The sequence below is a fragment of the Phyllostomus hastatus genome, unplaced genomic scaffold, assembly GCF_019186645.2.
Source record: "Phyllostomus hastatus isolate PE091 unplaced genomic scaffold, TTU_PhHast_1.1 phas_contig_17, whole genome shotgun sequence".
Taxonomy (NCBI): Eukaryota; Metazoa; Chordata; class Mammalia; order Chiroptera; family Phyllostomidae; genus Phyllostomus; species Phyllostomus hastatus.
The window spans coordinates 37,649,667-37,665,351 of NW_025333664.1; the positions used below are offsets into that span (position 1 = coordinate 37,649,667).

Genomic DNA, 15,685 nt, shown 5'->3' on the forward strand with positions numbered 1-15,685 from the left:
TAAAAAAAACCCAATTTCTACCAAACACATCTGCATGATGTAAAAAATTGGAATGAACCCTATTTGTACCATGACTAAGTGCCCTAGGAATTCGCTGTGTGGCTGGAATCTGACTTCAAAATACAAGAGAGCAAAAACCTAAACAAATAAACCTCTCTACCCCAACATATACCATAAGAAACAAAACTCCCCCAACCTTTCTGGAAAAAAAATATACTGGGAAAAAAAGATGGGGAGGATTCTGCAAGGCATTTTGGGCTCTCTAGGCAGCTGGCTTCTGTCCTCAGTCCCCATACCCTGGAGCCTATAGCCAGGGAACATGGGTCATGGACTGTGGAGACACATGGAAGATGACTTACTGACAGCAACAGCCAGAACAAGGGCCACCCTCCATGATTCACCCCCACATGGCTAGTCTGTGTGGACCCCTGACCAAAGCAGCCAGGACCCACCCCCTGAGCCCATGGGCATCTACTAAGGGACTCATACCCGAGATATGACAGTTCCAAAGACTGGCCCAGACTTAAGCCATCCCACCCAGATGTCGGCTCTGGCCTGAACAACTGCAAACAGTCCCTGAGCAATGCCTAGTGCTGGGCTCCCAATACGGAAGGAAAACAGGGTCTGTCAGCAGTGACTTTACCTTGCAGATAACTCTTCACCTGGTCAGCTCTGAACTGTACCTATGTCCCAAATCTGTGCAAAAAGCCTGGACCACCTCCCAGGTTCTCCATTCAGGGTGTGAAACCATTTTTCCTATTTGATTTATGACTTCAGTCTCTAAAGTCCCTCACCTGTAGACACAGGGAGAACTCCTGACCAGCTAGTCCCTCCCTACTGAGAGATGGATAGATGGCAGGAGGTGCCCCTGCTGAGGCACTGGCCACTCTCCACACAGATTAGTCTTGCTCCTTGAGAGAAGGTGAGGAGCTATTTGCAAGGCTGTCTTCTTTGCCGACCAGGCCTATCCCCTGTCCTCAAAGTCACTGCAGGAATGAAGAAAAGGCAGAGGCCTCTGAAAATGGCTCTTGCCAGGGACGTCATGTGCCCTGCTAAAATCCCTGGCTCCCAGGATCTTGCCACCCGGTGCTAAGGCTACAGCCCCCGGACCTCCACATACCGTGCCTGCTGCTGGTCAGCCTCCCCTTGGCTGGCCTGAAACAAGAGACAGAAAGCTCCTTAGTTAACATAAGACAACTCATTTAGCAACTAGTTGGGGGAGGGGGAATTTGCTGTCATCCCCCTACACAAGGGGTCAAGACTCGATGGTGTTCTCCCTCCCCTCTCATTAACCCCTGGGAGGAGGTGCCAGCTGACCTGGGAACCCTGGACTTCCCGGGCCTGGCCTGCCTCCAGCAGGGCCTCAATGGACTGGATCCGCTCTGTGAGCTGTGAGTTCTCCGCTCTGGACTCCTTGAGCTGTCCGTGTAGACCAATCAGCTCCTCGCACTTGCTCTTTACCTCCGCCTCAGAGGACTGTAACTTGCTGTGCAGCTCTGTGCTCGAAGGGGAGCAAGAGTAGGTCAGGAGCAGCAAACAACTGGGATGGATACCACACCTGCTGCTTAGCACATGGGCACCAATGACTCCCTCCCCTGTCTTCTCTATGTGCCTGAGGGTTTAAGACCTACCTCTGACCACTGGTGCATCTTATTAGCTTTGTTCTTGAGGATTCATTAGGGTAAAATCAAATGCCTTCAGATTACTCATGGGAAAAATGATAAAAATCTAGAATGGATTTCAATTGCAATTCCTAAAAATCTGTTCTCTAAGAAACTGGCTCCTATTAGCTGAGACCAAGGGCAAGGGTCTTCTGGGTATGTCCTCCCTCAATGACCTCAAGTCCCATGGCTCTATATGTCATTCATGTATGTATGACTCTGCAAAGTCCCAAAGCTCTGGTCTCATCCCCAAACCCAGGCTCAGCTGCTTGACACTTCCCAATGAAGCTCTGCTTAGGCAACTTGAACCCAGTCCTCCAACCTCCCCATCATGACTGCCCTGCATTCCTGTGCCCCACCTCTCACCCACCTTCGAGGCCTATCGATTCTATATCCACTGTCTGTTGAGTCCATCCCTTCCTCACCAGCACCTCAGACAACAGTCTGAGTCCAGCTCTATTCCCTTTTGGCCTGAATTACCGTGAGAACCTTACCCCTGGTCCCCTGCTGTCCCTCCAGTCCACTCTCCACCCAGCATCAGAGCATCCAGAAGTACAAAGGGGATCATGCCACCCCCTGCCCAAATGCTGTGAGCCCTCCCATCACTGAACATAGCATCCAAACTCTTAACAGGGAGTGTCACCCATCTGGCCCCACACTGGCCATTTGCCTTCTTGCTTCAGTCACTCACTGACCTATTTCAGCTCACCCACAGCCACGACTCCAGCTGGGTTCCACAGCAAACAAGGCCAGAAAGAGCAGCACCTTCGGCTACCACCTAGCTCTCACAGGCTATGTCCCCCTATACTCCCCACATCCTGCCCTCTGAAGCTCTACTCCCTCACCCATTCTACCCTGATTCAGCTTTCCCATGGAGGTGAGCCTCACCCCTGCAGCTCTAGTCTGTCCCCCAACAGGGTACAATCCCTACTTCACAGACTAACAGGACTGGCCCACTTTATGGGTTCTGGCCCTGGCACAGACCCTCCTGCCCTTCCTGCGGACTCCAAGCCAAGCCTCCACCCTCACCGGCCAGCTGCTGCTGCTGTTCCTGGGCCTTCTCGGCATCTGCTCGAAGGCTGGCATGGCTGGTCTGCGAGCGACAGAGCTCCCGGCTGACCTCATCCAGGCGCTTCTGCAGGGCCTCTTCACTCTCCTTGTGAGACATCTGGAGAGCAGGCAGAAGGAAAGGGCCATGAGGATACAGAAGGGAGGCCAGGCCCTCTGCTGGCTCTGAGGATGTGCAGGACACCCTGCCATCCACTCCAATGACTTTTATAAAACCTGCCTGGATTTCTAAAGTCAGTACATCCACTGGAAAATGCCAGGAAACCATGCCCATCCCAGCCCTGAAGAGCTGGCTCAGAGTTATGAAGAACAGTCACAAAAAGGAAAAAAGAAAAGTTCATTCCAGCATGGCACACAGAGATGCTTCCTATAACTTAAATCCCCAGTCTAACTTGGAGATTTCTGGAGTGGGCCCTTGTACAGTTCACATTTATTGAGCTCTTTTTCTGTGTGAGGTACCATTCTAGGCCCTGTGCATATGCCACTTGGTTAATCCCCAGCCACCCCATGAGACAGGTACTACTGTCATGCCTATGTTACAAATGGGAAAGCAGAGGCTCTGAAATTCTGCAGCAGATACCAGGGGCCCTCACTGTCGATATGATGCTCTGGTCTCCCTCACCACCCATGGCCAGCACTCCCAGAACGGACTCCCTGGTGTGGCCCCAGGGTGAGGACACATAACCCGAGGGCTGAGAGGGCAGAAGATGTTCAGAGTCTGGGGCTTACTGATAAGAGCTAGGCCCAGGCCTTGCCCCACGCTAGGTCTTTAGAAATGACACAGGTGATGACAACACCCTGGGCACCAGAAGCAACAAAACCACCTGGGAACGTTTAAATCATGGCCATGCCTACCCCAGCAGCTCTGATTTCATTGGTCTGGTTTCATTGACCTGCTTTACATGAAAATCAGTAAACACCAAATTATGCACCTCAATTCCACCTAAACAATCAGACTGTGTTTATTTGTCCATATTCCTTTTTAGTCTCTTATATACACATAAGCATCAGCCTTTCAATTTTGTCTATCATTGTCATCCCTTCCACAAGACAGGCCCATTGCCTTATGTGCTACAGCCTAGTGTCAATGACTGAGCAGAAAACAGAGCCCAAGGCCCTTCAGGATGGAAGGATTTCCTCATTATCCAGAAAAGTTAAATGAACAGCAGGCATGATATCAAGGCTCTCCACAACCCACCACCCTGCCCCAAAACAGGCCAGCTAGGGGATCCAGAATCAATCAGGCCAACAAGCAATCAGTGCAGCCACACTAGATACTGCCCAGTGCACTTTGGGGACAGGAGGACACTCTTTCTTCCTCTGGAGAAAGAGCATCTTCCCGGGAAAACAAGAGCTTCTTGGCCACATCTAGGTGCTAAAAAGGAAGAACCCTCACCTAGCCTTGAAGCCAGAAGCTGCTAATGTTAGTTGGGATAGCTATGGCTGGAACTGTGGTACCAGAGATGGTAGTGAGCATGGGAGAACAAACAGCACTGGGGCTAGACCTGGGTTTGAAATCCTGCCTCTATGTAAATTTGGGGTAGTTGCTTAATTTCTCTATGCCTCAAATTTCCTTATGGGTAAATTCCAGATAGTAATAGAAGTTACCTCATAAGCTTACAATAAGAATTAACTGAGCTAATGCTTGTAAAGTGCTTACAACAATGCTTATCACACAGAAAGCATCCATCTGAAGCTGGCAAGCTGTAACTATTATTCGGGAGGCCGAGGCTGGGGGTCCCAGTTCCAGCTCTGCCTGAGTCTCCAGTTGTCAGTCATGACTAAGAAGGCATGTCTCTATGTGGCTGGGCAATGACCCCTCCCTGCTACACAGGCAGGCTTGGTGGGTGGAAGGAACAGGGCACTGAGGTGAATGCCACTACAACTCACCTGCAGCTGTAGAACCTGCTTCTCGAAGGTGGCTGCTTTGGCCTCCAGAGCCTTCCGCTGCTGTTCCTCCTGCCGTGATGCCTCTGACTTCTCCACCAGCTCCTTGCTGACCTTGCTGAGCTCCTGCCGGAGCTTGGCCAACTCTGCATTCTGCCTGCAAGACAGTCACCAGCCCCCAACTGACAGACAGAAGAGGGCTCAAGTCAGCTGTTGCCAGCCTGAGCACTGTCCCTGGCTGACTAGGACCGTGATATGAGCCATCCCACTGAGGCACCTGCTCTTTCCTAAGTAGTTATACAAGTCTTGGAGCTACTATCCAAGCTCCTCTTGCATTATCAGCCAGGTGTCTGGACCGGAGACAGCAAAGAGAAAAACGTGTACTAAAATATCCCAGAGGCGCCCCCCGCCCCCCCCCAGGCATCTGGAAATTCAGATAGAAAGAAGGCAAGACACTCTTTTCCTCATTGCCAACCAGGGTCCAAACAAACCCTGGGATGAAGACTGCCTTGCTTCGACACCCCTGCAGGGCCAGGGGAAGTAGACTGTTGGAGATGTCCATGTGCCTTATTTCACTCGAGGCTACCCAAAGAGGGAGGCTGAGGCACTTTACAAAACGTAGCCCTCACCACTGCACAGAAGGTGGATCTCAGGACCAGGGAGAAGTTCAGGAAGGAGGGAAGAAGATTTGCTTGACAGGAAAAGAGTGGCAGCTCAACTGCCTTTTCTAGTGTAATCAGCATGCTTCCTTCACTAAACACCTCTCTCCAGGACAGGACTGATGGTCCAGCCAAGAAACAGCACCAGAGAAGACTGCCCACAACTCTGGGAGGCAGGAAGCCTGGCCAAGACTAGCTCTGTCTGGTGCTGGGAGCTGAGAGGCCGTCCCACCTCTGGACTTGGATTTCATCATCTGCACCAAGGAGCCCATCCAGAGCCCTCTGCAGGGCTGTCAGTTTCTGCTTTATGGTACCAAGATTCAAGACTACAGAGCTCAGAGGAAAGGCCAGACTCCAGCACCCTGGGAGGGAGATGAGAGGCTGGGTTGGAGGCCCCTTGGGACTGATTTGCAGCTCTGGCAGGGGCCTGGGAATATCCATCCCACATGGGCAGTTTCCACAGACTGACAGAGTCAGCAGCTGCCAGGTCTTCATGCTTTGAAGCTTTCCTCAGGATGGAAACCACAGCAAATATGTGAAAGGGGAAGCCAGAGTGTTTCTCCATCCCCGTGTTCACCTTCTGCTTATGGCTGCTGAGAGGAAATTGCCACAAACTTCCAACCCAAACAACAGGCCAGGATGGAGATGATGTGTACACACATACAACCAGAGGGGACCTCTAGAGAGAATGGACCAGCCTGGGAAAGGTGGCCTTCAGGTCTCACCTGAAGGTGAGGGCCACCAGCAAAACAGAGGTGTGGGCACTGATTTCCCTCCCTGGTCTAGATCCTGAGCCAACATTATCCCCTTGACTTCTAGCTAAAGCACACTCAAGTGCCTGTATTCTCTGCCTTAGTCAGTTCTCTTGGCATAGGGAGATATTCTAGGGATAATGCAGATTCCCAGAAAGTCCCTTCAGGATGCTTCAGGCCAAGAGAAGGCAAAGAAATATGAATCAAAAGAAAATGCAGGGTGGGTTCCTCCAGGCCAGCCTGTTGAGCCCATAAAGCTCAAACTAGAGAATCAAAAGAATGCCAAGGTATCCTGAACATGGTAAGGCTCCATGTTGCCCTCTGGGATTGGCCCACTTGCTGTGCACTTCCTAGAACTTCAGGTCCAAAGAGGCAACACTGAGATCAAGAACTCTGCTCAGCAGTCTGGGCTGGTATGCTGTGAAACAGTACTTATCACCAATGCATTAAAGCACATGTCCCACCAGCACAGGAGACCATATCCCCAGTGGAGAATCAAGACGCTCAGGCCCTACACCACATCAAACTCTGATCTTAGACAATCCACTTGATCTTGATACTCTGAGCCACAATCAGGAGTTTCTGAAAGCCTCAAACCAGGATGTTGTGAAAAACAGACATGGAAAAAGTATCTGCTCACCCAGGAAAAGCATATGCTGGCCACAGCCAGGACCTGCAGGGCACTTGATCACATAGGCATGGGCATGAGCTCACCTCTCCCTGCAGCCTGACCACTGAGAGGATGCCAGCCTGAGAGCTGAGAGGATGCCAGCCATGCACTGGAAGGCTCAGCCAGCCCCAGATTCAGTAAGAAACTAGAGTGCACCCACTGCAGCCTTGCAAGAGCCTTGGGAACCCTGCCCAGCTCCAGAGTACCCCGGACTGTGCTGTCACAGAGTCCAACTGGGAGCACTGAGCTTACTTGCTCTCCACCTGGCTTGTGGCTTGGTTCAAGGCGTCCCTCAGGATGGAGTTCTCCTGCTGCAGACGGGCCAGCTGTGTGTTAGGGCCATTTTCCAGCTGCTCCTGAAGAGTCCGGATCTGAAAATCATTGATAGGGTATCAGAGTACCGCTTGGCCTTACAGAGGGAGCTGACTTCTGGAGCAAGGTTAGTGAGATCACAGCCTGCAGACCAAACCCCAAGGGTGCTGCTTCTCCACATGAGGTAGGGAGGGCCTCTAAGAACAAGAGGTTTGAAAACTGAACAGCTCCAGCAACAGGAGCTTGGGGCCAACAGTGAACCCCAGCCACACACCTCTTCACTCCTCTGCCTTCCAGTTTACGGCCTCCAGGTGGCAAAGTTCTTAGCCCAGAGTCCTAGACATGCTCCACACACTCGGCCTCCTTTGTCTGAGAAAGCCAAAACTACAGCCTATAACTAACCCAAGGGAGCCTCAGTTCCTGCCCTCTGGCCTCCTGTGGCCCACCCTGAGCAAAATGCAGGTTTAAGCAGATGAGGCCAAAGGTTCTTACTATGCAGGCCAAGCTGTACAGGCCCTCCCCTGACCCCATTCCAGAGCTGTGCAGTTTTTAGGCCTTTTGCTTTAGGTGATCTTCCCAACCTCAAGTGGAAAAGGCAGAGCCAGCATTAGTCTGGGGTCACACGAAGGCTGAGAACTTGACCCACAGGCACCCAGGAAATGAGACACAGGGCTGGCCACTTGGGACCACACTGTTTTCAAAAAGTGCTCTTTACAATGTATGTTACATCTTCCTGGTTAGTAACATTGAACGCACATGATAGGCTGGCTGCCAGTGTCTGGCCAGATAAAACAGCTGTTTCCTCCAAAAATGAACCAGATTCTGCATAACTCACCCCACCTTCACCCCCGAGGGCATCCTGAACTGCCCTTTGGGAACCACTCCCACCCTCCCTGGGCCCACCTGTGCCCCCACCACCCCTGCCCACCTTGCCCTGCAGCTGTTGAACCTCCTTCACATGCTCCCGGTAGCTAGCCTGCATTCGGGCCTGCACGGCCGTGATCTCCTGCTCCCTGGCTACCAGCTGCTTTTTCACTTTGGCCTCCCCAGCTGCTGCCTTGGCCTTTTCTGCTGCCAGCTCCTAGAGAAAACAAAAGGCAGAGAGCTGGTTAGGCAGGGGCAGCAGCTTACCAGATGGGACCAAGATCATCAGAACCCAGGGCATTGGCTGGGGCTGGGAGGAGCTTCAGAGCTGAGCCACAAGACCCCTCTTCCTGAGCACTCAGACAGATCCACGCCAGCCACAGCAATCAGCAAGCAGGAGACAAAAGGTCCCCAGAAAACCCTGCTGGCCTGACTGGTTAGGGGCTAGGTGTCAGGCCTTGGTCACAATGGATGTGGTGGACACAGAAAGGAGCTAAGCAAATACACCATGCTGTCCCTGGGCTCTCCAGACACTGGATGGGTCCTGCTAGGATTACAATACTCCACTTGGCTCGGTCCCTGACATCCAGGCCCTCTATCTACCCCAGGCCAGGGAGTATCTGCTCTCAGCAGTGTTGGATGCCACGATGAACTCTGGATGCTGGGCCTGGGGACTCAGAGGCTGAGGTGGAGGCAGAATACAAGGTGGGAAGGACAGGCGGAGGGAGAGAAGCTGGCTGGGATCTGTGTCATCCCAGAAGGAAAGGCAGTGGATGTAAGCCTTATGGAAGCAGGTAATCACAGTGCGAGCAGGTGTTCTCCATCCAGGATGCAACTACTTGGTGTGGGTCTAGTTGGCCTGGGTGACTGGGATGCCAGTGTCTCAGGAGACTCAAGGATTTGCCCCTTTTCCATCCTGGGCAGTGAATCAGAAAAGTGAGAAACCCTCTCCCTTTCTAGGCTAGGGCTGCAGGAAGGCCCACCCCAAAGGCCCAAAGTGTCCCTCCTGACCCAGAAGGAATAGAAATGGAGGCCAGGAGAGGAGCTGGGAGTACCAGGGTTGACACTGGGTGCCAGAGCTGTTCTGTGTGTTTGGCATTCCTTTGAACCAGTGGTCCTCAACCTTTCTGGCACCAGAGACTGGTTTCATGGAAGACAATCTTCCCATAGAAGCATTGAGGGGGCAGGGAAGGAGCTCAGGCAGTAATTCAAGTGAAGCTTCAAATGCTCACTTGCCGCTCACCTCCTGCTGCATGGCCCAGTCCCTAACAGGCCATGGACTGGTATCGGTCCACAGCCCAGGGATTGGGGACCCCTGCTTTGGACCCAGTGGTCCCACTTTTCGAAGACAATCCTTCTCCTGGCTCCACCCAGGGTGAGAGCCCACAGGAGCATGATGTCCAGGCTCAGAAACATTTCACTGATTATCTACAGAAATGGGAAGGGTGGCTGATGTTGTACACTTCCTCTGGGATAAGCAGGTGTCTTACTTGATTCTCTTAGATGAAGATCTTGATCCCCAGTTTAAAGCTGAGCTCACTGAGCCTTGGGAAGAAGATCTGTCTCAGGTAGGGTAGCAACTGTACATCGTAGAGATGATCTGGAACCTGGGGCTGTGTGAGTCCAAAAGGGTCCCAGAAAGTGGGAGAAATGACAAGGTGCCTCACTCCTCTGGCTGGCCTGGCACCTCCCAAGAAGTAGGACAGGGCAATTTAGCAGGAATTCCAAGTTTCACCAAGCTTCCTCTAATACACATGCCCTGCCAGCCCCACAAGCAAAACGCCACACACTAGCAATGCAGGGAGACCCCTTCTAGAACAGGATCCAGGCCTCGAAGAAAAAACCAAACCTCAGAGAGACCCTAGAGCGCCCAGAGCCACAGCAGCAGCAGGTAGTGCAGCTACATGTGGGTCACCCTCTGCCCATCTCTGCTGGCTAATGAACACCCACAGACTGGTGCCAAGTATCTGTCTAGGGACAGCCTTCCCCACTCTGGACAAGACACATGCAGTTTCAGGTACCCGGCTGGGCTCAGGGCATAAAACTGGTAACCTGTTGGGAACAGGATCCCAAGGCTACCAGAATTCAATGGGATTTCCCTTCCTTTCACCTCTGGGCTTTTTATAAGAGCAGAGGAAGACCAGCTTTTCCTCAGGACATTTGTTTAACCCTCCTTGGCTTCTTTTTCTTTTAAGAGCTCAGAATCCCAGGATTCTTCTTGCTTCTCAAATTCTTAATTCAGCTGCAAGGGTCAGATTCATTTTCTTGAAAGGCATGCCCAGTGGTGGTGGGGACTGGGCTGGGAGAGGAGGCAGGGCACCATCACAAGCACCGCTGGCTCAGAAATGGCACTCTGCTCTCCAGTCCAAGAATAGGTTCTGCTTGGTGTGAGCTTCCAAGGCCTGCTGAGGCATGGACAGTAGGTGGCTCCCATCAAAAAGGTCTACCACCAAGAATGTCTCCCACCCCACCCCTGGGAGCACATCTACCCTAAGGGGCTCCTTGACTGTGTGAAGTTAAACCCCAATCTCCCAGGTGAACAAATATGGGATGGGATCTGGTCCAGAGCTTTGCCTCAGGATAGGCACCCCATGACAGAGTACCTGGTGCCTAAGACGACAACAGCTAGAAAGATGGTTTTCCAGAAGGGCTGCCCCAGAACCATGCATGGTTCCTCAAACCATGCCCAGAAGACTCTCAGAAGGCTGAGGTATCTCGGGGTGCCTAAGGCTGTGATTAACTCCTGCAGCTGGTGCCTGAAATAGTCCTTGAGCCCAACTCTGCTAACACTTCACCCATTTGCAAAGCATAGATCAGTCCAGGGAACAAACCACAAGGACAAAGAAAACGTGGGGAGGGAAGCAGATCCTAGCCCTCTCACCAGCTCCTGTGGGGAATTAAGAGGAACTTGCACATTTTCAGTAATTTAGTTTCTTATATAACTTTCCTCAGTGGTGGTGGACTAAGAAATATGACAAGAAGGAAGTCAACACATCAGCTCTGTCCAAAACTCCCAACAGAGAAATGCAGGTACCCAACACCCATGGGTTCCAGAAGCATGGGGAGGAAAGATGGCAATGCAATAACCATCAGGGGTATCCTCTTAGCTGGCCTCAGGCCTCGACAGCCACTTGCTGACAAGCAGTCTGTTCGGCTGAGCCAAGCAAGACAGCAAGAGTCACCAGGGACCGATGCAATGGCACATTACTGCAACAATGACCTCTGTGCTGAGACAAGAAAATGGGGGCTCCAGAAGGATTCCCAAGGTCCAGTAAATTAAGTCTTCAAGCACAGAGAAAAAATTTCCCGCCAGTCAGGCAGTGAAGGGCATTTGAGGCTAATGGAAGAGGAAGAGGAGGACCAAAGGAATATAGACTAGAGTCTGAGATTAGGAGCCACTGGCAGTGCTTAAAGAAGGCCTCTCAGGATCAGATTAGCACTTGAGAGCACAAGAGAACCTCTTCTGGCTGCAAGGAAGAGGATATAGTCAGAGGAGGGAGGGCTGGATTCCCAGAGGGCGAGATGAGTAATGAAAACTCACAAGCCCCTGCAGCTGGCAGCCAGGGAGATCTACAAGGGGAGGGCTGGAAATGCATCTAGACCTGAGGAGAGTGTCTGTAGATTAAGTGCCACTGTGATTTTGGAAATCCGGTAAAGCAGCCACCAGGGAGGGATAACAGTAAGTGTCCCACACAAGGGTCAGTATCTAAGGGACTTCCTTCTTCAGGAAGCACTTGCCCCCCGGTGGCTGGAGACACCAGCAATGGGGAAGAGAGAAGCCAGCATCACTGTCAGATGTTGCTTTTATTCATTCATCTTACATGCAACCCATCCTAAATTCAAGGTGGCAGGCACAAGCAACCAGCCAGGCAACCATACGGCCAGCCAGCTATGGGAACACTCACTCCTGTTTCCTCTCAGTTTACTTTGGGAGTACCAACAAATTTTCAGTTTGTCCAAAAGAGGATATGAAAGAATGGCTCCTGAAACCACAGACTCTTAACCAGGAGTGTGCTGGTCAGCTGGTTTTCAGGCAGGAGGGTTCTGATTTGTAGCACTTTCATGGTATAAATGCTCCTGGCATAGGACACAATATGGCACATCTAACAGGAAGAGACATTCTCAGTTGGCACATGGGAGTAGGATGAATGGCTCCAGCCACTTTGTATTTAACAACCCAAGATAGGCTCAAGTGAAGGCCACATGTGAAAAGTCTTGAGAGAGAGCTCTCTTCCTCCCAGGCACAAGTAACCAAACTCTACTACAGACTACAGACAACTGCCTTTTTCTTTCCTTCTCCTGGGCAGAGCATTAACCAAGTGTAAGAAGTCAAAGGCTCATCTTCTACTCCTGCTGTCCCCTACCACACAAACTTTCCCATTTGGCTTGGAGCTGCATCCCTCCAATGTAAGGCAAAAGCTCAGGCTGACTCATTTCCAATTCTTCTCAAATGAGCAAATAGAGGTGTCCAGAGGAGAGGCTGTAGCCCAGACATTGTGGGGCATTCTGAAGCACAGGCCACCTTCCTGTACCCACTGCACCAGCAGGGAGGCAGGTAAACAGGGAGAGGGCAAGAGCAATGCTCAGCATTTTACTGGGAAAACCTAGCTCCTGGGCTGGGGCACCACAACTCTCTCCTCAGAAGAAGCAGAGAGGAGAAGCCTCAGTGAGTTCTGGCAGGGAGAGAACAGTCCTTTGTGCATATGTCCTGACTTATTCAACTGTTGTTCACTGAGGACAGATGTTAACACACCAAGCCATCACCTAACACGAGGAGCCAGGCTTTCCCTGCAGGATCACCTCACAGACATCAGGAAACAGAGAAAAGCAGCCCTTCTGCCCACCTCCCCACATATTTTTCCTCCAATTCTCAGGAAAACAATTGTGGATCAACTGTGCCCATCCTCTTTTCAGGGTGTAGACTCTAAAACAATGGCCCATCACTGTGGGGCAGGCCAGTGACATTATGGTTCACCCCAGCACACACTGAGGACCCTAACCCTACTCAATGTTCCTGCATTCTTTGTTGTGAGAAGGGAGCCACTACCCCGCAGAGCTCCACAGGGGCTGCAGAGGCTGGCCTCAGGCTTCACACAGTCGCAGTGCACCCTGGTTTGACGGGCAGTTAGAATAGACAGGCCAGAGCGAGGAGCTACAGTGTAAGAACCCCACAATCCAGGGGCTCTCGGGACAGGGCATGCCCTCAGCCATACCTTATTGAGTTCCCTTAGTTTGCTCTTGGCAACAGCTGCATCTTCCTGCTCTGTAGCCAGCAGCTTTTCCTTCTCTTCCAGCTGGCGTTTCAGAATTGCCACAGGGTCACCCTTCTGAGTGGCCTAGAAATGTCCACAGAGCCATGTTAACAGAAGGTATAGACAGACACTTGGTTTGTTCCTCCCAACCCAGCAATCAGACTTCGACCCAGGAAAAGAGCAGTGTCCTCATGAAGTGGGAACAGAAACTTCACGATGAGCAGGTGCCATGTTGACTCCAGATACTTCTGGGCGAAAGCACCCTGCCTTAGCAACACAGCCTCCAGGACCCGTATGTACAGAAGCTGTCTGGCAAAAGCACTAGATCTTTGAGGTAGTTTTTAGGAGCATGGTGTTTCCCATTAACTTGAGTCAATGTTAGTCAGGTCCTCTTCCTGCCCCACTGAGGGGCACTGATCATTGTTTCTGGTTCAGTGCCCACCTCTAAGATGCTGTGTGCAGCCCATAGCCATTAGCTGAAGCATAAGAGCCATGGGAGGGAAAGTATATTCTGGGAACAAAAGCCTAAATTGAGTCAAGACCTCTCCTTGGAGAAAAAAAAAAAAAATCCTGACCTTCTCCAGCCACTCACAGCCAGGACACCTCCTGCCACTGCCACCTCCCCACCCCCATGCTGAATAAGCAATTCCCTGAGACTACATGACACATCACAGCTCAGCAAGGGTCAAGAGGGAAGGAACCCCCACTAGCCTCTCAAGACACTCCTCAACATCTCTAACCATTAAGCTGCCACAAAATTCTTTATCAAAATTACCTACAATTTTACTTCTGATTAAGGGTCAAATAAACAGCACTTCCTGGTGGCAGCTCATTCGCTAAAGTACCAGAGGGTGGGTGCCAGCCTCTGAACTGGCCAACAGCAGGAGGAAGGTACTTCTGGGCCCATTACAGGGTTCCCTTACTCAGTGTGTCCCTACACACCGGAACCCTGGCCTCAAACCAGCTAGGCCCCAGCTCCTGTGTTCCACCCCTAGGCTCCCTATAACTCAGAGCTCTGCACTGGCTCTGTGTGTTTCAGTGGCTTGGCCATGGCTAGGCTGTGGCAGAAGCCAAAGGATCTGCAGGGTCATTTATGCAGCCTCTGCTTGAGAAAGGGCAGCAGGGTTCTGCCAAGAAAATTATGTGGAGGATATTCCCTGTGCAGCTTGGCAAGCCAGGAGTGGCCAGCCCCGGGACCGAGTAACCTCCACAATTCACAGTCCCTGAGAGGGAGGGGGAAGAGACAACCACCCAGGTCAGCTGCAGAGACCACTGAATGTGGGTCAGGGAGGGTGAGCTCACCTTATGCCAAGTATCCTGAATGACACCAGCCTTCTCAGACAGGATCTCAATGAGCCGCTGGGCCTCACCCTCGTTGAACACCATGCTTCCAACTGTGGAGACCAGCGTCTTGTAGGGGAGGTAGAGAGGACTGTCAGTGTCCGGGGGCCCTGTGCAGACAGAAGGATCAGGGACTTATACACAGACACAAACAACCAAGCCTGTCCTACCCCAAAGCAGCAGGGGCCAGTCAGAGCCAAGCACTCTGTCCAGTTGCCTGGGGGTATGGTTCCTTGACTTATGATGGGTTTACATCCCAACAAACTCATCATAAGTTGAAAATATCTAAGTAAAAAATGCACTTAGTACACCAAACCTACTAAACATCACAGCTTAGCCTAGCCTACCTTAAATGTGCTCAGAACACTTACATTAGCCTACAGTTAGGCAAAGTCATCAAACACATAGCCGTTTTATAATAAAGTGTTGAATATCTCATGCAATTCATTATGCATATTGCTTCTGAATCATCATAAAGTTGAAAGACTATAGGTGGAACCATCATCAATTGGGGACAGTCTGTGCTCAGAAATGGAATAATTGAGGTCCCTGCAGCTGAAAGACAGCCAAAGGGGGGGCCCAGGTAAAGAAAGGTGGGGAGTTCCTGGGTTGGGGGTGATCCTCCTTACCCTTGTCATCAAAATGAACACAATTAATCAAGACAATGGTATTTTTCCCTTTTTTCTCAGATAGGATCCTTCTTTTTTCCTTCTTTTCTCAAACAGCCCAGCAGGTCTCTGCATGACCACGCCCTATGGCCTGTGGGTCCTGACTGAGCAGTGAGCCTGTCATTTCCCACAAACACAGAAGCCTACAGCCACACCTCTGGAGTCACAGGAGAAGCATGGAAAGCAAAAGCCCCATGTCCCCAAGGTTGCTGCTTCTCTGATGCTCTAGGGAAAAGGAGGCTGCCTCCCACACACCCAGGTTCAAACATAATGTCCAGCTCTCCCTCGAGGAAGCTTAGGCACATTTTAGGAGAAGGAAGGCCAGACTGGGTTCTTCAGGAACGGGCCTGCCCATTCCTTGGACCATTAGTGACCTCTGGAGGAGGCAGAGCCATTTGCCAAAAACCAGCTGTCACCTGGGAAACAATCCTGATGTCACCACCCCAAAAAACTTTGCTCTCATTGCAGGCTCTCAAAGCAAGAAAGGAGAAACTGAGATGCCCCATCTGGTAGGATCCCTGCCTGAAATGCCTGGGCAATATTTATGCTGA

General features: G+C 51.4%; 1 protein-coding gene across 6 annotated transcripts in view; it reads right to left on the bottom strand.

Annotated features, from left to right (window-relative positions):
* Nucleotides 1-15,685, bottom strand: part of RRBP1 (ribosome binding protein 1) — a 79,165-nt gene that overhangs the window by 14,348 nt on the left and 49,132 nt on the right. For all 6 annotated transcript variants that reach the window (XM_045832813.1, XM_045832814.1, XM_045832811.1 and 3 more), the window contains exons 3-10: nt 14,428-14,576; nt 13,087-13,209; nt 7,938-8,090; nt 6,950-7,068; nt 4,620-4,773; nt 2,691-2,829; nt 1,318-1,496; nt 1,121-1,155 (exon numbers count right to left, since the gene is read on the bottom strand). In XM_045832813.1, the coding sequence (XP_045688769.1) occupies nt 1,121-1,155; nt 1,318-1,496; nt 2,691-2,829; nt 4,620-4,773; nt 6,950-7,068; nt 7,938-8,090; nt 13,087-13,209; nt 14,428-14,576 (1,051 nt within the window). The remainder of the gene's footprint in view (nt 1-1,120; nt 1,156-1,317; nt 1,497-2,690; nt 2,830-4,619; nt 4,774-6,949; nt 7,069-7,937; nt 8,091-13,086; nt 13,210-14,427; nt 14,577-15,685) is intronic.